The following is a 24,211-nucleotide window of genomic DNA, read 5'->3' as shown; positions in this document are numbered from 1 at the left end:
GGTGCACAGGGATGCTGTTTTAGCATGAGTGCTCCTGACAGATTAAAAAAAGACAAAACAAAACATAATCTCCATAGGTGCTGCTATATTTTTTTTAAAAAGGAAGAAAAGCATGTGCAGGGAGTGACTATTATAAATGGTGCAGGGACAATCTGGGCTCAGACGAGGGAAATTCACATCTCTGCTCTCTCTTTCAACTTGTATCAATGTGGAACACATCGTGCCATCAAAGTAATAAACATCCCCTTTGTGTTTTTTCCTGTGTTTATTCTCAACTTTTAGATATAACAAAGGCTGGAAGATCTTAAACTCCTCATCTGCACAGACTCATATTTTTCTTTCTCTCTATTTCTCACCACTTTCCATCCTTATGTACAGACACAGATAATTTAACTGTTTATACAGGTTTTCACATGTTTAAGTTTGATAATATATCTAAAAACCTGATCTGGATATTTACAGATTATACAGTAATGTGATACTTTGTCTACACAAATATCTTGATGGTATTGTATCATAAATAAATTAAAGCATTTAATGAGCTATGGAGGCAGAGAGCGGATATTACATTCAAATGAAGTCGTGACTAATTAGATCAGTGCGTTATCTCTGAATGTGCCACACAGAATCTGCACTTTCACTCCTTGTTATTTCTAATGTGTTTCAGTCAAGTGAACATTCCTGCTGTTTCCTCGTAGGTGCCTGGCTACCGCCAAGAGCAAGTGGAGAAGGGACTGAAGCTCTTCGGCCAGCTCATTAACAACAAGGTCTTCCTGCTGTGTTTTATCCGCACACTGGAGGCCCAGCGTGGCTTCTCCATGAGGGACCGAGGCAACGTGGCCTCACTTATCATGACAGTGCTGCAGAGCAAGTTGGAGTATGCCACCGATGTCCTGAAGCACCTCCTGTCTGACCTCATAGACCGCAACCTTGAGAGCAAGAACCACCCCAAGCTGCTGCTCCGCAGGTAGGAAGGAGTTTCAAAAGGTCACACAGAGTTTAACTCCCGTCACCGTCTCACAAACAGCTGTGGTGACAGATTCTGACGTAGTTGCTTTGCTGCATCTCCTAAAGAAGGAGCCGTCCTAAGCCCCTTCTGTTTATCTTTATCTACTTCAGGAAGGTTTTGCAGTGGATATAAAAGGTTTCTGCTGGTTAAGTCAAGCGTCTGTGACATGTTTGGATTAACCCATGTGACCTTGACTCGCTGGCTCTGTTTCCGAGACGCCAGAGACCCTTGCCATGCACATCGTTAGCAAAATAATTAGGATTAATTAGCAGTGAATCCAATTACAAATAGCTCAAGAGGAAAAAAAATACTCAGTTTTGAAAAAAGGGGAAAAGAGAGTGAAAGGGGAAAACCTTGCACTCTGGCACAATCACAATCCTCCCTTGGATTTGCAGCCAGAGCCTTAATGCCATGCACTTGCATGCAGCACATGTGATTATGCTCCCTGCCCGCAGTGTTTGGTAAATGTGATGATTATAGTTACTTGAGTCAAATGCCGTGCTCACAGCAGCTGTAAATGTGTGTGGTGTGTCTATACATCCATGCACTGTTATGTTGTGTTGCAGGGGGGTTGTCAGTCAAGTCCTGACACCCCCAGATGATTTGACAAGCATGTCACAAATTAATTGCTCCGTCTCATTCCAATTAAAATTCACATTCTCCCTCCGGCTAGAAGCAGAAAACCCCAAAAACAGATCTGCCAGTGAAGACACACACAAAAGCAGAGGATACTGAGATGAATGCTGTTTGTCAGAGCGTCCAGAAGAGAGTGCACAAATTCACCTCATGAAAACCTGTTTATTCTCTGCTTGTTGATGCAGAGAGAGATTAATGCTGTCTGGGCAGGAGGCATGATTAATGCAGCCAGAGTTCACTGAGCATGGAGCAGCCACGAAACAATGGCGGGATCGCTGATCCTGGCGGAAGATACAACATAAGAGATGGCACACAGAGCACAGACGGGGAGAAGTAGTCAAGGACAATGGAGACACTTGTTGTTGTGTCAACTAGTGACGAGAGCTAATCCACTCGAACATGGCGGCATCAGACATGAACTCTGGAGGATGTCCACAGAATTGGGTTCGGACATCGACACAACCATCGGCCCTTATCACCAAAAAGAGTCTCTCTCTATTTCTCTCTCTTTTAAGATATTAGTTGTGTGATAGAAACATCCTCAACAGTCCCACTTGCTTGTGGTGAATCCTGCGGAGGATCTCGTGTTTTTCTGTTCTTACATCGGCTCCTTCTGACATTCTGCAGACTTTTTTAACCAGGGATGAAATTCTCAATGAAATAGTCAAACTGCTGCAAAGACGGACGACAGCCACTTTAAACACAGCCCAAATACAGCTTCTTTTCCACATTCCTTCTCTTCTTCTGTCACTTTCTTGGCATCTCGAGAGACGGAGAAAGAAAACCTGGCAACAACGCCATCACAGTCACTTAGCATTAGACACAGAGCGCATGTTAAAGAGTGCGTGCTCACTTTGATTGTCCATTTGTCTTACGCGCGATTGTGACGGGCACAGATCCGACTGTCTTCTGCTCATTCGTCCTCCTCTGATGCGCTTATTAGTCTTTCAACGTCCCAGCATGCATTTCAGATGCGATGAGGCAGTGTGCGCGGGCTACACAACCCCATAGGGTGGGCTGACTGGCGTGTCCTTGGATAGCAGCCGAAAATAGCTCAAGATAAACCAGAGGGAGGTTGTGAAGACGAAGCTTAATCTAGTCTTGGAAAGATGGCCTCCCTCTCTTCTTCTCTTTCTTTCCATCCTTCTCTCACCATGTTTGCTCAGTTTGAGTGCAAGTTTCTCTCCATGCATCTCCACACTCACTCTCCACTCGACACTTGTGCTGCTTGTGTCACACTGTCGCTGTCTTATTTCTCTCTTTCTCTTTTTGTTCCCTCAATCTATATTTCCAGCTCTTCCTCCCCTCCTCTTCCACCTCCCCTGTTTTCTTGATTGCTAAATCAATGCTTAGAGTGCGTGAGCAGGGTGTCTCTGGCTACCCACTGCCTCCTCTTCCAAGAAATCTCTGTGTGCGTGTGCGTGCGTGCGTGCGTGCGTGCTTCCTCTCGCTCCGCGCACAGACACACATCCTTCCATCTGTCCCATCTCAACCTGTGCTGAAGCACAACCACCAGGCAAGCTAACTAACGAGAGCCTTCCACAACCATCTGTCACATTCCTCGCTGAATTCTCCTCCTTTCCCTGCTCCATTCCTCCATCCCTCACCGCCAGCTCTCCTCCCATCATGCAGAGCGACACAGCCTTTTCCCGGAGCCTTAAATTTAGTTTGGCTGCAGTTTGGATATCGGTCAAAAGATGAGAGCAGAATATGTTCTCGTGTTGATCGCAGCCGTGCTTTGGCTCCAGCGTGGACTCAATCATCACACAGCTTGTTTAACTACTGAGAAAAAGATGTTTGTATTTGGAGAGAAGCAGGATTACTTCAGTTGGTTGTGGCTTTTTCTCTTGGAAATGTCTTTAGACCTCATTTTATATTCACAAAGTTATGTTATAGCCAACATCAATTTTAAATGTGTGATGAAACACACTTTTATTCTCATTAACTTTACCTCTGGCCAGGTTCCCTCTCAGGTTCCCACTGCCCCTGTGACTGTCAACCAAGCGTGACCGTGCCAACACGCCACATTTACCTCTGTTCAATAACACAGCACATTTCAGTGCTTTAACGAATGTTAGATCTGCACCGCAGCGCCATTTTTACCCTCGTTCCCTCCGTGCTCTGATTGAGAGTGAGCATAAGCAAACTGGTGGGGCTGTGCCAAGACTTCTTATTACTGCAGGGCTGGCACCTACTGCAAGAAGCACACACACACACACACTAAACACTAGTCAGCACACATGGTAATTTCTGAACACATACACAGTGGGATTAATTTGGGCATTTCGCACGCTAGCCATAAAACAGCCTCACACTTGTCCAGTTATTAAAAAACATGCACAACAACACTATCTAGTGGAACGTTTAAAAAGAAGAGAAGGGGAAATCCAGACTCAGTCAACCATTTGTTCATGTTCCTTTCTTCATCGCCCTCCCCTCCTTCCTTCCTTCCTCATCACCTCCCTTCTCCACACTCCTTTCTTCCCTTTGATAGATGGGCTACATTTGTAGAAATTGAGAGGATTTGGACGTGTGTGTGATTACGGGATCCAGAATGGTGCAGCCAGAGGGAGAGAGAGCGACAGCAAGGACACATGAAAGAATAGATGAAAAGTGACCTTGTTGACCCTGGGATCTGTGGACAGAGGAAGAGTGGTGGTGGTGGCGGGGGGGGGACGGCGGAATAAAAGTGCTGCAACAGTGCGAGGCAGGAAGCTAATCCCACCCAGGTGTTGTGCCAATGTAGGCAGGGGGTGCCAGGCCAGCCCACTGGCACAGCAGACATAACGCCTCAGTATGGAGCCCTTAAAGAGGCTGTCTGAATAGTGAGGGGTGGGAGGGCTGCAGGTGGCAGCCGAAAACACTCTGGACAAAGCCTATGCATACACACACACACAACCACACAGACACACACGGGCACAATGGACACTAATCCTGAAATATTGATGCCTATGGTAGTGGCTCATTGAAAGCAGAGGGAGGGTTGTGCGGGTGTGTGTGTTTGAGGTGTTCTGACAGATTACCCACACACCCCTGCTGCTGGCCAGGAAGGTTGCTGTCAAAGGATATCCGATCCTCGCCTCTCCTCTTTTTCCTCTCGCCACCACTGCTGTTGTTATTATGTATGCATATTAGTCATTCACACGGGATCATTCACACTGTTGGCCCAGGTCAATACACACACACACACACACACACACACACACACACACACACACGAAGATACACACCATTTTGCCACACCAGTGGAGCATGGAAGCCAGGCGGAGAAAGAGAGGGAGATGTATTCATTCACTTTCCATTGTGCACGGATCGAGTGTTAGTCCAGTGAATAGGCGAGGGAGCGCTTAATAATGAGGCCAGTGTTATTACAGAGCCGCTCCAGCCCCTAACGACATCAATCCACGGGGATCAAATAAAGGCTTTTAATTGCTTTGGCTCATATTAAAATCCCCGCCACCGTAGGCGAGCTGCCCTTGGCGTGCCTGAGCATAAAAGCCAGCTGAGAGATTGTCTGAAAGGCCATCATATAGCATGTGCAGGGGCTCTCTCAATTCATGTCTTTGCAATTATGTTTGTGTAACGAAAGCCTATTCATTAGCAGCGATCATCATTTTTAGCAGAATATTTGATGATAATGTTGAATATTTATGATGGTAATGAGAGTGTGGGGGATCATATGTTCATTATTTGCTTTGTGTCTGTCTGTCTGTTTGCAGGACCGAGTCTGTGGCAGAGAAAATGCTGACCAACTGGTTTACCTTCCTCCTCTACAAGTTTCTTAAGGTGACATCTCAGCGAGTTTTGGTTTTTCAGTTCAAGCCTCAGTCAAGTTTATAATTTTCACAGATGAAAATCACTGTGATCTTCACTGCAAGTCAATGATGCTGTTGATGAAGATTCTCTAATTTGTGAAGTGATTGAATATAAAAGTCTCCTACTCTGAATTAAAATAATCTGCTACATAATTAATTATAGTCTAATTATAGTTTAGTTATATTAAGGAGGCATCTTTGCCAACTTGTCCATGAGAAGTTCCTGTTACTTCATAAGACACCAGTATTCATTGAATTAATTAACACTCCTCTTACCTTGAGTCAACAAAATGTCACATCTCCAGCTCCACTCATTCTTTACTGCAGCAGGGGGGAGAATAAAAACATAAACAATCTCCTCTCCTGACAAAAGCAGAGTCTATCTTATGGCATTTTCAATGATAATCCATCAATCCTTTCCCAAACCCGAGCTTCACTTCACTAAGGTATATATATTTAAGTGTTAAGGTATTCTTTAATTTCAGGGAACAATGGAGTTTGTGACATGATGTTTATACGTCTGGCTCAGCGACTTTGAACATTACAAAAAGGAACATCATCATTGTGTGTAGACATTTCCTCAGACATTATTAAACGATGGTGTCAGGGAGTCGAGAGCAGAAATGGCTTCAAAGTTTCCTCACTCCCTCCCATCTCTTCACATCTCTTCGCAGGAGTGTGCAGGCGAGCCTCTCTTCTCCCTCTTTTGTGCCATCAAGCAGCAGATGGAAAAAGGCCCCATTGACTCCATCACGGGAGAAGCACGCTACTCGCTCAGCGAGGACAAGCTCATCAGACAGCAGATTGACTACAAGACGCTGGTAAAGAGTTCACCTGCCTGGGGGTCCCGGGGCTCAAAGGGGACACTTAATATGCTTTCAGGGACAAGAGGAGAGAAAGGGTGGTTATGGGTTGTCGGTCATGAGATGTGCAACGCGACATAAAGTTGTCGTTGTCGCGCTTGACACGCAGGGGGCACCGGAGTGGCAACCTCGCATCCTGTTGAAACCGGAGCTGTCAAGGAAAAGAGCGGAGTTTAGCGATGAGGTGGAAGGAAAGAGATTATGCATGTGTGTGTGTGTCTGAGACGACGATTCTCTCTCCCTCTGGAACCTGTCGTTTATTCCACAAGTCTGTCTGTTGCTGTTCTCCTTCCATTGGAGAAACTGTACTTCTTCCTTCTTTCTTTTCTAGGGTCACATCTGTTTGACCTCTACTTTCTGGGAGTATTGATTTACATGTCCAATTTAAACAGTGATAGATAAAAACATCCTGGAAATGTTACTCCCAATACAGACAAGTGACTACACTTAAATATTTAAAGAGACGCTCCACTGTAGGTCTACGTATTTGGGAAGTTGCGAACATAGAAGACAACTCATTTACCCTCTCATTCATAATGTGTATTTGTGCTCATTTTGTAAATCAGCTATTTCCACCAACACCAGAAGGCAGCACTGACGGAACTGATGAATATGATAATAATATTATAATGAGCTGTTTGGCTGCTCATCAATTCAGGTGGCACGCTGCAGTCTTTTCCAAGCTCTGAGGAAAGAGAAATTTCCCCCGTGAACCATCTTTTCTGCTGCTGCGATTCTCTCACAGGCTCTTTGACAAGCAGGAGCAGTACAATCAGCTTAAAGAATATAAAACACACAAACCTCTATGAGATTAAACAGGCATTAGATACAGCAACATTTATCCTTTGCAGATCAACCTGGGAAAAAATGTGTCTTTTCTGAAATCTTACCTATAGGTAACCAGAAAGAAGTAAAGCTGGCAGCTAGTTCCTCCTCTCAGTTGTGTTTCTGCTACAGGTGGTGAACTGCATCCATCCAGAGAATGAGAAGAGTCCAGAGATCCAGGTGAAGGCGCTGAACTGTGACACCATCAGTCAGGTGAAGGAGAAGATCCTGGACGCCATCTACAAGAACGTGCCACACTCACACCGCCTAAAAGCCTCCGACATGGACCTGGGTACGAACCTACACTTTGAATATTGTGTCAAAATACCTGACATGCAATGTATGAAAAAATAACACCAGTTCAGACAATAAAATCTTCATTGCAGATAAACCAGGTAGAATTAACACAAAGTTTTCTAGCTTCACTCTGCATCATAGACTGTTCATAGGATAAGTGAGCACTTGTGCCAGGGGATAATTCTGCATTCAGTTTATCACTGGCTGTTGAAGAGTTTTATTTTACAGTTTCACTCCTGTAGTTTGTACTGTCCAGTGTCAAAACATTTCTACCCAGTCAGTGTTCCAGGCTGAACTTAGACACCCATTGATTTCTACAAAGGCTTCCCCACCCCACCAGGCTCTTCTTAAAAAGTCCACGTCTCTTTAGACACAGAGAGGTTGCTTTCTTCTCCACCTCAGGAGACTCGACTTCCTGCCTCTGTTGGCTCAGATATCTGAGTCTGGTCTCTCCCCTCCAAAAACTTCCTATCGATCGACTCGCGTCTGAGTCAGATGATTGATCAGCTGATCAATCCAGACGCTCAGTGATCTCCCCTTAAGAAAAACTCTTTCTTTCTTTTCTTTCTTTCTTTAGTTTTCTCTGGGTTGTGTAATTGTATTTCTAATAAATTAACTTCAAGGGCCCCCTGTTAGGAGCATGGGGCATTAATATATCTTCTCTGCAAGAAATCTAGTAATAAAGTGGTTTGCACACCTTTTGTGTGTGTGTGTGTGTGTGTGTGTGTGTGTGTGTGTGTGTGTGTGTGTGTGTGTGTGTGTGTGTGTGTGTGTGTGTGTGTGTGTGTGTGTGTGTGAGTCCATGTACAGACATGCATGAAAGTGAGCATAACAGTGTTATCCATGATTGTTTGTCTGCCAATACCTACAGGCTGACTCCTCACCGTGCCATGCTTTTTATGGTTTAATATTGTCAGATGGATTTTCCAAACCCCCGTTGTGTGTTCAGAATAGCATATTTATAACCAGCTTCAGATCTGCGCTGGGCTGAGTGCGTACCATAGGGAATCTGGCTGTGATAGGTAAGTGAAGGAATTGGTTTAGCCTTTTGACGACACTCCTGGATCAAGTTGTTTTACGGCCCCCTTTGGGCAGGATGTGTTGTTCTATTATTGGTTTATTACAAGAGGGAACTTGGAATCGTCAGAGCCGTCTGGCCACTCACTCTGTATGTGTGTGATTATGAGTACGAGAGAGACGCTGAGCAAAGAGAACATGTGCCTGGAATTAAAGATTCTTTCCGGTGCCATATTTACAGTATTTAAGTTCTCTCTTAATCATGAGTCCATGAACAGACTGCATCTCTTGGTCTTGTCGACAATAATTCTTCATCAGAAACAAGACTGTTGTTTTATTTATCTGTTAAGACACTTTCGGTCTTTTTTAAGATGCTCTGTGTAATATAAGGGGCTGGTATGATCACCCCCCCCCCCACACACATGAGTACACAGACTGATTGCAATGGCTGATAAGGATAATGGGATTGTGGAGGCCTGTCTCGAGACAGATTGGCCAAGAGTGTTGTTACCCAGGTATTGTTTTTAATTCCCCTCCGCTGCAAATCACAGTCCTCTGCAGGGCCCCGGAGGAGATAGGGCCTGAGAACAAAGCAGCGGGGTGTGTGTGTGTGTGTGTGTGTGTGTGTGTGTGTGTGTGTGTGTGTGTGTGTGTGTGTGTGTGTGTGTGTGTGTGTGTGTGTGTGTGTGTGTGTGTGTGTGTGTGTGTGTGTGTGTGTGTGTGTCAAACGTGTGTCATGCACAAGTCTCTATGGAGTACAACAGTCACCTTCAGCCTTTCTCTTTACCATGGACTTCCATACACTCAATGCCCTTATCTCCTGCGTTGTGTTAGAATCCACACACACACACACACACACTCAGCCTTGCTCTCCTCCTCCCGCTGAGCAGAGACCACCGGATTTGGGATTCAGACTAATCTCAGCCTGCTCTGCTTTCACACCAAGTTTATTCTTTTATTTATTCCTTTCTCTCTCTCCGCATTCATCTGTTTGCCGAGTTTCAACTGGAGACGCCGCCTCATTTGCATCTTTATGGAAAGATGAACTGTATAGACAAAAACAACAGGAGGATCTTTATTTCCCGCAGATTTTTCAGATGCGAACACAATTCTGGTCAAGTCTCCAAAGACGGGCCTCATCATACACCACAGTGATTGCTGCTTTGTTTTCCTGTTTGTGATCAGGATGGGATATGACAGTGGCTGACGCAAGTGGGAAACAAAACAAGGAGCGCAGGCACAATAACGTATTCATAAAGCCCACAAAAGGAAAGGAGGAATCGTGTGCTTGTTTGTTTTTTGAGATGGCTTTTCCTTTTTCACTTATGTTAATGTTGCTGGGCTGTTGTGAGAGGTTTCTTTCAAAGCTTTAGGTATATGTTGAGCTGAGGTTGCACAGCTGTGGGAGACCTGGTGTATATTGTATGTAGTGTATATGCAATGTGGCTGTAGGGTCATATGTCGTCCTTTTGTTTAAATGAAAGACACTGTGAAATCTGGTGATCTACAGCGTTTGGTAGCTTTGCAGTTCCTCCATGAAGTATTGGATCTGTGTCTGGTCTGTTTCTATGAAAGCTCCCAGCAATAACAATAAGAGCAGCCAGTGGGGGGCTTACAGCAGTGGTCGGGGGTTTGACAAGAGGAGAACAGGGACCAACACATCTTCAGAGCAGAGCGAAAAGACTCAGCAGTTGTAGAAATGAAGTGCACAAGCCCTGAGCACACAGCCGTAATCGCAGCCATTGATCGCAGCAGGGAAAGCGATTGAAAGGAGCAAAGAGGGGCAGCTTCGTTCTAGAACAGACGAGGGTGGGTGTTAATTTAACTCACCTCTTGCTACTGCGTCTCATGTGTTTCTCTCATCGTTTTACATCGTTTAGCTTTTTCTATTTTCCTCCAACCCCGAAGATTTGAACCCTCTTTTAAGGTTTTTCATGACTGTGAAAATGAATCTTCTGAGACGAATGACCTCAATAGATGGTGATGGAGATCGTGGCAACTGGTTTTCTTGCAGACTGATAAGAAAAGAGTGATGCTCTCTTCTGTTATTTTTTCTTTCTGGTGTTGATATTGTTCATTTCTTTAATCTAACACTTACTAAATAATTTCACATATTGTCATATCCTTAGGATTTGTAACCAACTGTTTAGGACAACCACCAAAATCCATTATTTCTTCCCCAAAGCCACGTCTGAACGCCAAAGATGGCACGATTTTCAGATATGACAGATGCACAGAGAAGGGGCGGAAGCAAATGAAAATGAAATCTTGTCGCATGAATATGGGAGAAATATTCTGACCATTTTGATTATTTTGTTCCTGTCTCTCGGCAGAATGGCGCCAGGGGAGGGGCCAGCGTATTATCCTGCAGGACGAGGATGTCACCACGAAGATTGAAGGAGACTGGAAGAGACTGAACATGTTGGCCCATTATCAGGTACGTCTGTGACTGTATATTTTAAAATGTGGACAAGTTAAACCTCAACTTCAGTATTAAACATCTTTTTTATCATCAATTCCTGTAAAGTAGGGGCTAAATCAATTTATATGTCTCCCTTACTTGTGGAGAGGGCTTGAGATAAAATCTGATGCCGTCAAGTGTCGTCGTCTTTCTTGGGTCAAAGACATGTGAAAGCACCATATACGTGCACACACAACGTTTGTAGAGTTAATACGACAAGGACAGATCTAAATAAACACACGTATTAACAGATATGCACAAAATAGGTCTCATCCATTAAATACACACAAATGCTTTAATGCAGACAAACACAAATCGGCAGGTGCTTTGTGTGTCCTGAGTAGCGACTGTCCATTCAGCCAACCAGGACGAGTCTGGTCGGGTAAAACAAGCCGGCTTTGTCAACACGGTGTTAATAAGTCCTGCAGCTAAGCAAGCAGCCACTGTCCCCTCATAGTGCCGTGCGCACGGCGCCTAAATTAAATGTCAGCGGCAGCAAGTGTCAACAGGCTCGGAGTACGCCACGCTGGAGGAATGGATTAGGGAGCTGATTGGAGTCGGAGATAAGATAATGAAGACAGAAGTTAATTCATTTTTTTTTCAGGACGGGGAATGAGGACGCCTTATCTTTGACAGAGCAAAGAAAAAGAAAAGAGAAAAGAAAGAGCTCACATCCACTCCAAATTTGTCAGGAGCCGGGGACGAGAGGGGGACAGCGTATCTCATCCAGGCTTCAATCAAGGGCATCTGTATAATAATATGAGTGACCAGAATCACTGAATAGAGTCGCGTGCTTTCCTTTATAAAAGTAATCTTATCTGCCACTCGTTAAACCCAGTCACACACTCACTCTGCCTTTGCATCAGAAACTGAGAAAAGTTGGATTTCTTGTTCACGTCGTAGCTACAAGCAGAAAGGTGGCATTTGTCATATCGGATCTCATAATGAGATATTTCTCTGTTCCTCCTCGTTCTGCCTAAATTCGCTCCTGCAAATGTTATTTCCCACAAATGCCACTCCTCCTTTTCTCATTGCATTAAGTCCCATTGTGATTTGCTCGTTTTATATCTATTCAGCATATAAGAGCAGTGATCAGGGAGAATGCTTAAGGGCACTGGAGGGTCTGGGGGCCTCCCCACAGAGGAGTAACGAGATCTGCCCTGTGGGGCCCCCTGCCTACAATGATATAAACATATTATGCATAAGGAGCAGATTGAGTGAGTGGATGAAATCATGATATGATCTTAATAAGGTCCCTGCTTACACACATGCACACTCACAGGAACAAAAAGCCCCTGGTCCTGATTCCCTGTCCCATCCACCCTCACTACGATAGAGATCACTTCAATTAACCCTGCAGAACGGGTAGCCAGATTATGCAGAACAGGGGTACGCTGTGTGTGTGTGTGTGTGTGTGTGTGTGTGTGTTTGTGTTTGTGTCGGGCAGGGGGGGTGCTAGACAACCTCCCACTTGTGTTAATTGAATCCTGTTGGACTGAGTGGGGAGGGAGTGCACAATTGACTCATTCGCTCATTTAGACACACTTATTTACACATAGACCAACACGGACACACACTGCTGGATTCCTTACACCTTCATACACACACACACGCTCATGCACACGCCCACACCCAGCCCTAGAGGAAAGGTATTATTGCATAGAGACTGTGGGACGCCTCCTCTCACACAGGCCTGTAGGACTCTGTGCTGAGCTCTCCCTCCCCTGTCAGTCATCATATGTATGTGTGGGCTAAGTAGAGCACATAAGGGTAATAAGATATTCTGCGTTTTATTGCTCTGCCTCGCAACATGAGAATAGAACAGATGGAGGGAAATATAGAAAATGACACCAACAGAATGATCTATGGCTTTTTTGATTGGTTGTGTAAGAAATTTGCTCAAGTGAAAAAACCCTAAATCTCTGCAGAAGCCTGCTCTGGCTCTGATGATTTTTTTTTAACAGGTATTTGCATAATATAAATGTTTTTCTGTTTTTCAGGTAACTGATACTGCAATAATGGCCCTGGTTCCCAAGCAAGTTACTGCCTACAATTCAGTCAACAACTCCACTGTTTCTCGAACCTCTGCAAGTAAATATGGTGAGTTTCTGCAAATTTAAGTTTCTACTGTATCTGCATCATCCACTTTAACACAACAAAGATCAGGCACACTGCTAGAAACTACATGTTTATCCACTCATAACATAGTTCAATACTGTTTTCATGTTAATATTAAACATTTAACTGGACCTCTTGTCAAGTACACAGGGTTTAAGTCAGTGATTTACATTTATGTCATTTAACAAAAGGTATCAGGTCATCCAAAATGTTCCCTTTAATCAATCAATCAATCAAACTTTATTCATATGCACCTTTCAAACAAATCAAATTCTATTCAGGTGACTGATAAAACATAGGATGTTAAAAATGAATGAAAAATACAATAAAAGAAGATTAAGATAAGATAAAAAAGATATAAAATATATATAATAAATAGAATAAGGTAAATCATAATTTTCATTTAAAGAATCATTCATGTCAACCAAATTACCATCTTAACAATAAAAATAGAAAGTAGAAAAACACAGGTAGAAAGAGACTGATTCTGCAGCAGATGATGCTTCCATCTGAAAGTGATGAGTATCCCTAAGAAGCTGTATAACAACAGACACAATTTAGAATAGTTGAAAGGATTTCTGAAACATAACAAGAGACCAAATGGACTCCTTCTTGTTGTGGCTCTGGCCTCTTCAGACTCCGAACAGCGTCGCCTCATCCTTCGACGTGCCCAGTGTTTTATCCGCCTGTCCGTCTGCCCCACGTCTCCTTGAACCCCAGAAACCATCGAGTTAGTCGCTGATCAAAGGGCCGGCCTCACTTCCCACAAACACTTCAGACACATCAAATGTGGCTCCACGTTATTAGCATCGCCTCATCTCCATACGATCGCACCTCTCTGGCTCCAAATGAGACCAGATAGGACAAGGTGAGCGGAGCAACAGGAAAGGGAGGGAGGATGCCAGAAATATCTCCAGCATTTTTCCCTTTTTTTTCTTTGTAAGGGATTGACTTCAAACGCAAGTGTGAGCCACTTCACAACTGGTGTGGTACTTGAGCGACTTTGAACTCTCCCTGAGCACAATGGCCAAACAGCAGAGAGAGAGAGAGAGACGAGGCTGAATTTAATACAGCCGCCCAGGCAGGCGGAGGGAGAGCGGGGCGGGACAGAAAGTTGTGGAAGGAGTACAAAGATTAAAACAAACACTGTAACTGTTGAGTCAGAGAGTGAAAGTAGAAACCTCTGCGTTTGATCTCTGATGTAATGTTTCCATCAAAAACCACACAGAGAAAAAAGAAAAGAAAAGAACACCTCCTGCGAGCGGAGCAGAAATCTCTCTCTCGTGTATTCATGACGCTCGACTCTCCAACTTCTTGGAATAAATAAATCAATGCTCTCGCTAAAAAAAAAAAAAAGACCCACCTCACATGCTCCTGTGCCCACAGAGCGTTAACTGCAGGGCAATTAGTGTCACAGTGGTCCTGCGTCTGTGAAAAAATAAAAGTAATGCCCAATTGACGGCACTGTAGAGAATACTTGACACAGGTCTTACAACAAACCCCCTAAAGTGCCCTAAAGGAGAGACGGGCATTTTCAGTTGATCATACTGTAATCAAATTGGAGCGGTCGATACACACACAGACACACACACACACACACACACACACACAGTCTGCATGTGATGTCTCCAGCTCTCTCCTCCTCACACTCCTGCAGCTTTCCTCTCTGAACACATTGATTTCTGTCACGTTTATTTTATTTATTTTTCTCTCTCCTTCTCTCCAACTCTCCGCCCGCTGATCAATTTTTTTCACGCTATGTAAACATTCATTGAGCTGCGTGTTTGGAAATGTCATCGCCACTGCGGTCAACAGGGCCGGCCATACATATTTCATTTCATCAGACACCCGTTCGATTTTGTGTCAGCCCGGCGATGCTGCGTCTTTTCCCTCGGAGAAGAAGCCATAAAAAATTAACCATGCACGCTTTCTGAAAGTTTCATGTCCAATCTCGCGGACGTGTAAATTGGAAGTGAAAAAAAGTGTTCTTGTGCTAACACGCAGGTTATGGCTTTCCATGCCTCCTTCAGCCTTGTATTCTCAGTATTTATTTTTTATTTGAAGCCACTATCTACAATATATTTATAGTATTTTTCCTTCTGTCTTATTCTGATTGTTTGTTTGCTTTTGATTTCTTCTTGTGTCTCTGCTGTGATTATTTTCTTTTGCTGACACAGGCATGAAAAACCAACAAAATTCAAATGATTTATGTTCAGCATCCATACTATTCTATCCGTCCTACCACAGGATGTAACGCACGTTGTTCTTCCACAGAGAACATGATCAAGTACACTGGAAGCCCCGACAGCCTGCGCTCCCGCACGCCCATGATCACTCCCGACCTGGAGAGCGGCGTCAAGGTTTGGCACCTGGTGAAGAACCACGAGCACGGAGACCAGAAGGAGGGCGACCGCGGCAGCAAGATGGTGTCTGAGATCTACCTGACACGACTGCTGGCGACCAAGGTGAGCAACCAGCGACAGGAAATCTTTAAATGATTTGTTTAGGCCGCGGCAGTGGCTCAAGGTTTTGTACGGCAGATGGTTTCACAGCAAAAATGATTATATCTGTCCCAGCAGTTCTATTTTTAACGACTCTACACGGGAAATTGTATATTTTTGTCGTAGTTCACAAGGTGAAAGGCTAAAAAGTCACTGTAACCTTCACCGCTTTACCATGACTCACAACTTTATTTAAATATTCATGATTACATTGGGTGAGTCATCTCCGTGGAAAATATTATTCAGATGTATTCTTCTATTCCCTGAGGTGAGAGAGAGAAAATAGACGCTTCTGTTTGTTTTCTCTTTCTATTACTTTTGCGTTGATGCAGCCGAATATAAAAAAAAAGGCTAAAGACGAAAAGTCCCATGAAGCTAGTGTAGGTGTTTCTGTAATGAAAAAAAAAAAAAAAGATCAGGCAAAAATAGAAATGGTTATAAAATGAGGCTCTTTTGAATGTGTCTTCCAACAATGGCCCCCGGGAAGAAAAAGGGAAAAAAACAGTTAATTTGGTTCGGAGGGAAATGTGACTTTGATCCAACAGCTGAATGCTAATTTCCAATCCACTCCAAAAGCACCTTCTTCTTTTCACATCAAGACATCGGCTCTATCAGACGCACACACACAGACGCTCAGGCAGGAAGAAAGAGGGAGGCCACGATCTGAGGAAGTTCCGCCTGTAACTTTTCATCCACCAACATTTTCCGCTTGTTTTTTTGATCCAGTGTCCGTCTTTGTTTGGACGTTCACATGCAGAACATCAGCTCAGCTCCAAAGTGGCAGGACTGAGTGACTTCTACACAAACACACACAGACACACACTAAAGAGGCATAGACAGAAGAGGCTGAACGACTTGCGCTGATCAGCAGACCACAGGAAACTCATATGCCACACGTTGACAAACATCATTAATCAGTTTGTACGGTCCAGGCGATGTTGTAGTCAGAGTTAGAGTCACTAAACATTGAGTCTGACTCGAGTCTTGAGTTCCCAGTGTGCGAGTTCAAATCCGAGTCTGGGTGGAAATCTGTGAAAGCAAAGTGTACGATTCAGGGAGTCTCTTTAGGCGAAGAGGCTGGTGAAGACACATCCCTGTCCTTACATGGTAATGAATCATTTTATAGTATTACTAAAGCTGTCAATATAGTTTGGTAATATATATGTATAGGCTATAATTAAACCAAACGCACCAACAGTCCACTTTAATTCAATCAAGCTGCACCAAATTGTGAGACTAAAAGATATCAGTCCTCTAAATATGCTTGATTTTTATGCAAGATTTATGATTTATTTCCCAGGTAATGATAATGAAAATGTAAAAAAACAAGTTCCTGGTAATCCATCCAGTAGTTTTTATATTTAACAGTCAATTTTAGAGTCTGAGTCCAGGTCCAAGTCCTTAGTGCTCAAATTCAGATTGAGTCACGACTCCTGTGAAATCTAGTATCCATCAGCGGCTAAACGGACAATGTAACCATCAGACAGCTGAACGCTTCCCTCTGTTCATACTTCAGAGAACTAATGACGGTGCAGATGTGAGTAGATGAGCAAAATCAAGGGATGAATTAAAGCCGATAATTGAGACGGTGCCAACAACAGAACAAGAGAGATAACAGGACAAGAAACATGTGGAAGAAACTAATAACCAGGCAGAGGCCTGTAGAGTAAGAGGTGGGAGGGGGAGTGGTCCTGACATGTTAGCGGTTAGCCCTCCACCCACCTACACACCTGCACATCCCCTCTTAGCTCCGTTCCCCCTGTATTATCCCATTGCAGAGTGCAGGAAGGTGGCTGCTGATGGGAGACAGCACATCATACTTCCAGATGGATTGTTTTTGTGAAATAACCGGTTTATCTTGGCTGGCCATCTCTCATGGTGAGAAATCACCGGGCAGACAGGCAGTGTAATTGACTGCATTTGGCTTTCACCATGCCAATAAATACCTCTCCCTGGCAATGCAGCTGACGTCGCTCATATTAGCTCCATCAGCGTCACTCTGACTGAGTGTGGGTCCGGGCTGTGTTCATGTGCGTGGAGAGTGAAGGGGCACGGGCAGAGATTGCATTTTCTCCCCTCACTTGTACACTCAAGCGAGCGTCCGTCTCGACCCGGACGCATTTTCTCCTTCTTCATCTCCGTCTCGGCGCCATCACAGACGCTCTGATTGTTTGCTTTCCCCTCATTTGAATGTGGAGGCAGCCGGCATCACAACATCCACATGACACATTGTTTAGAGTGTGGTCTAATGACAGGGTTGACGGTCGTGGAGAGGGGGGTGTCGGCAGTTTGAGCTCCAGCTGGGGAACAAGAGAACCCTGTGATGATGACAGCGTTGATGCAGACGTCCCCCCTTGAGATGGAGGATGACATAAAATGTCACAGTCTTAACACTTGTGGACACACACACAGGTTTTAGTGTCTACCCACACATTTATGCAGGCACACACAAAATGTCAGGTCTTCTCTCGGCAGCTAACGCTTCCTGTCATTTGGAACACGTGGGCTTGATGTAGAGATATGTGATTCCATCTTCATAGGAGAAGGATAAGCTGTCAGGAATGTGGGCCACATTAGAATTAAAGCCGTTATTGTCGGACTAACAGGATTCTCTGCTCCCTCTCTCTATTCCCTCATCCGGTCACCTGCTCCGGCCCAAATTGGATTTTTATTTGCCGGTGCCTGTACACACCTCATCTGCCACACTTAATGGCAATCTTTCCCTGAAAGGAAACCTCTGTCGCTGTCGTTTCATTTCCATCCCTCGTTCTTTCCCCTTTTTTCCCCGTGCATCCCATCAGCTCGATCCTTACAAGAGGATTAGATTCTCCGTCTCTCCTGTCTCTTCTCCTCCTCCTCCTTAAAGTCGCCAACATTAAATCAAATTAGGGTCAATGGTGCAGTGTGGGAGCTAATCCTGCAGCACAAAGAGGCTTAGGAGATGCGCCTCCTGTTCCCAGATATTATTAAAAGTCAGCTGTGAAATAACAATTTCCCCCATCAAAGCTGCAAGCGGATTTAGGGGCCGGGTCTGTGAGATACGAGTCAGACACATAAACATGGCAAAGTGACTCTCACTTCACAAGTTTATGCCAATCTTTCTGTCAACATTAAGTCTCTCAATGTATCAGTCTGTGACAAATTCATTCTGTTTAATATAGATGTTTTTGCTCAATTCTTTAAGTTGTGCACACATTAATATTCCATCAGAGTAAAGACATTACTGGTCTTGGGATTGTTTCCCTTTTTCTACCAGTAGAAACTAAACTGGAAAGAGGAAGAGAGACAATGATGTTTAATCGCCAGAGTACGGGTTGAATCCACTAGTGTCCTTCACCTATAAGATCCTGGTTTAAATTATGTGTTTCCCTCCTCTCTTTGCTCCGTAGGGGACATTACAAAAGTTTGTGGACGACCTGTTTGAGACCATCTTCAGCACAGCCCATCGAGGCAGCGCCCTGCCGCTGGCCATCAAGTACATGTTTGACTTCCTGGACGAGCAGGCAGACAAACACAACATCCATGACCCACATGTTCGACACACATGGAAGAGCAACTGGTGAGTGAAGGATATAAGCAAATGTCTGCACACACAGAAACACACACACAAACACACATATACCTTTTTGTCTTTTTGTGAACTTGATGGTTGGACGAGGTCAAAGCATCCAGGAAGGCACAAGTGCAGCTCTTTATGACAACAGATCTTCCTGATATCAGTGGACTGTTTCAGGGGATTAACGTGCTCTGCTTCACTGCAAAGATTGGGCAGAAATGGTTTGAGGAACAAAAGAGTTGAAAGTCTTGACTTGGCCTTCAAATTCCCCAGATCTCAATCTGATCGCACATCTGTGGACATATGGAAAAGACGGATGTGTCTTGGTGCCTGATACCATACAACCCCTCCAGAGTCATGCCTCAAAAGGCCAGAGCTGTTTTGGCAGCAGAGGGGAGGACCTACATACAACAGTGTGATGCCTTTGGTTCCATTCATGGTCTTTTCTGCACTGTTAGATAATTCGCTGCAGACACAATCAGTTCATTTTGGCATATTTCACATGGCACGGCCCTGGCATTGCCCAGTGTCAGTGCCAAGCTGAACCACACGCCTCTTCCCGTCCTAATATCCATTAACCACAGGGGTGTGTAATCTTCATTAAAGCCAACCACAAGGGGCTAATCCAGTTGGCTGCCAGGACTCTCCATCTATTATCATTGATAACTGCGCCAAAATACGCTTGTCGCCGTGGAAATCTCCATGGTGACAAATGTACGCTCCCAGGTGCAGGAAGTGCACCTCTAAATTAATATCCGCTGATTAATTTAGACCACGCCGACCTGTGTGAGCCCTCCTGAAGTGGCTGGTGGTGCTTAAATAACCAGCAGTTCACCAGAATGCAGCGAGGAGTGTCATGGAAAGGTGAAGAAAGGGAAGTGAACTCAGTGGGAGTTAAACGCACACTAATATCTCATTAGCCTCTTGGCCTCTGCCAAGATCCCAGCATGCATCACTCAGCTCAAGGCCTGGGAGAACCGTGGAAATGGGAAGATAAAATTTATGTGCATCGAGGGGCAAATAGAGGAGGAATGGTTAGGGGGGGTAAAAGAAAGGAGAGAAATATTATTTACTTTACGCTATGGTCCTGATTTTGGTCTTTTCCTGTGTCTGCGTTCTTTGGCCATTTGCAGTGAGTGTTAAGTGTTTTCTGAGAGCACGACGGGCTCTTGCATTAGACTTTTAATGGAATGGGCTCTCACTCGAGGGCTGTGAATGAATAGCAATTTATCATAATACACCATCACGAACAGCCACTTAGATTGCACACAACAGTTTGTGCTGATGCCACCACCGATAACTTGGGGACGTGCATATGCCCGAGTCTCTCCTCCTCTCTCCCTGTGCGTGCTGCCCGATAACCTTTAATCGTCTCAGAACACGGCAATCTTGGCCACAGCAAAAGCCGTAATTTTGTCTGATGGTAGAGAGTAATCACCACCGGGGCCCCTCTCATGCTGGGCCCCCCCGTCCCATTACACCTACCAGACCCATCGCCATCACACACACCATTAACTTCAAGCCATCATACCAGTCAGAGGCCCTACTTCCTACTGCTACCCCCACCTCCCCTTCAGGCCTCCCCCACCATCAAAGCTCCACTGTACCCCCTGATGTTGCCCTGATGTTAGATTATCCTCTGCTCTCTGGTGCTCCAGGGCCTTTCCTGTTCACCATGAACCAACATTTTATCAAGAAAAGGTTTGATTTTCATGTGAAATTACACTGGGAACCTTCTTTTCCTCTAATATCTGATTAGAAATATGTTATGTTTCTAGTTGTGCTTGCTGTGAGAGCTGTAAGAAACATTTCAGATTTCCATTGATTCTGAACATCTACACAAACTGACAGGGACCACGTGCAAGATTTAGTCTGGCCCAGGTATTTAGCTGTGACCCTTTACAACCCAAGGTCATCCTTCACATCAGCCCCAGCACTAACAGAGCAGCCGTCCACGCCCCAAACTGCGAGGATGTCAGGGCTCTTCAAGCAAACCATGTCCGCATATTGTTATTGTGCAAAGTAAAAATCAGCTTAACACTCAGTGGTTTCTTCATTGTACGGTAGAGCTGTTGTATGTGTGTGAGTGTAAAGTAAGTGTGTGCACGGATGAGTCACTGGCTCCTAGAGCCGCTCCAGATGGTATCTTTTGGATTGGCGACAGTGTGTCAGCATCTCTTCTTATCCTCACTCTTCTGTATTTGGTGTGTGTGTGTCTTCAGTGTTTGTCGTGTGGGGATGCAACAAACAGAATTTTAATTATTGCCGAACTGGCACATGCATTCACTCCTCTGCCTGCAGATAACCACCTAGCCTCTGCTGTCTATCTATACTGCAATTACACCCCCACACAGATTGTGGCATCAGTATGACTTTTAGAGTTTCTGGAATCATTGTTGTTTGTGTAATTTACAAAAAGACTTTCCATCAGTTTGAAGCTACTTGTCCTGACAGTATTCAGTAAATACCTGCGACTTGCCACTGGCACTAAAGGTTGTGACTTTGTCCCACTGAGGTCCAGTTGGAACAATGCCCAGGTCACCTTTATAAAGATATTAATTCTAACCTTAGGTGGCTGGATGAAAGAGGTCAGGCTTGGTCAGCTCCCTGGTGGGATGCCCTGCATCACAACATCTGTGACCCTTTCCCTGCCAGTGGTGAACGACTATCAGGCAGAAATTGGAAAACCATTTCACAAGTGCAGATTCAGAGGCTGACTGACTGTGTGTGGGTGCCAGCGGTGTCAAACAGTGCAAACTGCAAGAGGCGGTTAGACGTGCTCCTGAGGGAAAGGCTGCGAGATGTAGCTGTTGTGGATGTGCAACTTTGGATGTTTTCATTTGCTGTATAGTACCTGTCAAAATACGAATGGCCCAGTAAGTAGAGCTTACAATTCAATCAGGTGAAACAAATTAGAATGAAATTAAATTTATCGCAATCAGAGGAATAGACTTTAATGCTTGGACCCCATCATGGAAGTTAGGGTTGGACGGTTTAAGGAAGATGACCTGGGAGAGTTGAGGTGGTGCAGGGGTGGAGGTGGGTCACCGAACTGACAGCTGAATGACAGAAGGTAGAGAGATTAATTTAAACTTTGACAGCTTACAGGTGATTGGCTCAAGGAGAGCGTGTCAGGTTGTGATTGGATGAAAAGAGAGAACGAGCTGTAGAGATGGCGTGAACAGTTCATGTGATTTAGGTGGTTTATGCTGGAACAACTTTCACTTCGAGTCATTAGTGTAGTTGTGTTGCTGCATCAATAATGTGGATTTGGACAGTCCACTCTGATCCAAACAATATTGAATGAAGTGAATTAAAAAAGAAGTGTAGCCCATATTAATAAATACTGCCTGTTAGAGTAAATAGAAGACATTTTTATCTCACCCTCTCTTGTTTTATCAGTCTGAATTGGCTGCACTGTGTAGTCCTCAATTGATGGACAGAAATAGTCTCCGAATACAAAAGCTCTTCTTTGGCTCTGCTGGTGTAATTCCTCTCGGATAAGAGATGTCCTTGATCTTGGCAGCTGATATTTAACCTAATCCTCGACCAAAAGAACTGATCGTGGCCGTCCTTCACAATATCTGAGGCTGCACAGTGGGAGTTCACTGCAGAAAAAGGAAACTGTGCTATGCCTATATTCAAGACGATAGATCGTATGCAGATGTTATAATGGGGGGGGTTATTCTGAACATGACATTATGCAGGAAACTCATCATGTAGACATCTAAAGCTGCGTTGAAACACACACCTCAAAGCAGAGGGCAACAGGGCCAGATTGTCAACAATCAAGGCAGCACAGCAGTGGTGTTAATATCCTTTTGATCCCTGCACCTAATCCCTCTAGATTCTTTGCTGAGATTAATTTCTGAGTCATAATGCAGAGTTGTTTCTTCCTCCGGGTCCAAATCCTCTTTTGTCAGATTGTACATGTGAATGGCTTTGTGGGTGGTAGTGCTTGGGTAAATGCTTAGTGGGATGGAAGCTGAACACCTGTGGTATTTAAATGATTGCATTTCAGTTTTTATTGTATTTTCTGCCCCACATCTTTTGATATCGTGACACACACACACACACACACAGAAACTTGTATGCAGGCTCGACTTTAGTTATTTTCTTTTAGATTTTTACTGTGTCAGCTAAAACCACGCAGCCAAAAGTGTGGTACAGATACGGAGATCCAAGTAGCACTCTGCTGTTTCTTAATGCCACCTGAGCCCTTTCACTGCAGCACACAGATAAAACGCTGGCCCCTATATATTCATTTCGCTAGAAACAAGCCCAGCAAATGAACAGACTTGTATATTTTTATTATTCTGGACAGGCACAAAATAGACCCACTTGCACAAACAAGGCGATATGAACTGTGTCGCCGTGCAGCCTCGGCGAGGACCCCTGGACACTGCTGGAAAAAATGAGAGCCAGCCACCACCTGGCTTTCAAGATAAAGGCTTTATTGAATTGAGCACACACATCAAATAGAGCACAGCGGCCGGGCCTGTGTAGTAGCTTTGCAAAGCGAACGCATCCTCGTCCCCCTTCTGGTGCATAATATGTTCGTGTCTATTGCCTGGCTGCCTGTAGCAAATATAACAATGGCATTTAGGGACTAAATCTCAGAGTAGTTCAACCGGACACTGACTGTTGTTTTACTTTATCCTCTTTGTGTCTCTGTTTGCGTGGCTATTTGAAGCAGCCCGTCACCGAGAGGCAACTGAACAATGTCGTTCATAAGCATGTTTTTAAATACTGATATTCCATTAACAGGTTGCAATAAATTCCACATTATGCTGCAGCACATCACCACACTATAATATAAGACTGAGGAAAAATAACTTGTTTAACCACAGTTGTACTTTCTTCTCCTGCAGCCTACCTCTGCGTTTCTGGGTGAATGTGATCAAGAACCCCCAGTTTGTGTTTGACATCCATAAGAGCAGCATCACAGACGCCTGCTTGTCCGTGGTGGCACAGACCTTCATGGACTCCTGCTCCACCTCAGAACACCGCCTTGGGAAGGACTCGCCCTCCAACAAGCTGCTTTACGCCAAGGACATCCCCAGCTACAAGAGCTGGGTGGAGAGGTAAGCTGCGGATGAGAGTGTACATGTAT

The 24,211-nt window shown here is 44.5% G+C and overlaps 1 protein-coding gene across 1 annotated transcript in view; it reads left to right on the top strand.

Annotated features, from left to right (window-relative positions):
* Positions 1–24,211, top strand: part of plxna4 (plexin A4) — a 215,328-nt gene that overhangs the window by 187,647 nt on the left and 3,470 nt on the right. The window contains exons 22-30 of the mRNA XM_035147688.2: positions 699–967; positions 5,365–5,431; positions 6,135–6,281; positions 7,281–7,440; positions 10,796–10,899; positions 12,924–13,023; positions 15,316–15,506; positions 18,932–19,101; positions 23,970–24,182. Coding sequence (XP_035003579.1) covers positions 699–967; positions 5,365–5,431; positions 6,135–6,281; positions 7,281–7,440; positions 10,796–10,899; positions 12,924–13,023; positions 15,316–15,506; positions 18,932–19,101; positions 23,970–24,182 — 1,421 coding nt within the window. The remainder of the gene's footprint in view (positions 1–698; positions 968–5,364; positions 5,432–6,134; positions 6,282–7,280; positions 7,441–10,795; positions 10,900–12,923; positions 13,024–15,315; positions 15,507–18,931; positions 19,102–23,969; positions 24,183–24,211) is intronic.

Source organism: Hippoglossus stenolepis, chromosome 22 (assembly GCF_022539355.2).
Source record: "Hippoglossus stenolepis isolate QCI-W04-F060 chromosome 22, HSTE1.2, whole genome shotgun sequence".
NCBI classification, from domain to species: Eukaryota; Metazoa; Chordata; class Actinopteri; order Pleuronectiformes; family Pleuronectidae; genus Hippoglossus; species Hippoglossus stenolepis.
The sequence above is the reverse complement of the archived record's forward strand: the minus strand, read 5'-3'. Positions and strand labels throughout refer to the sequence as shown.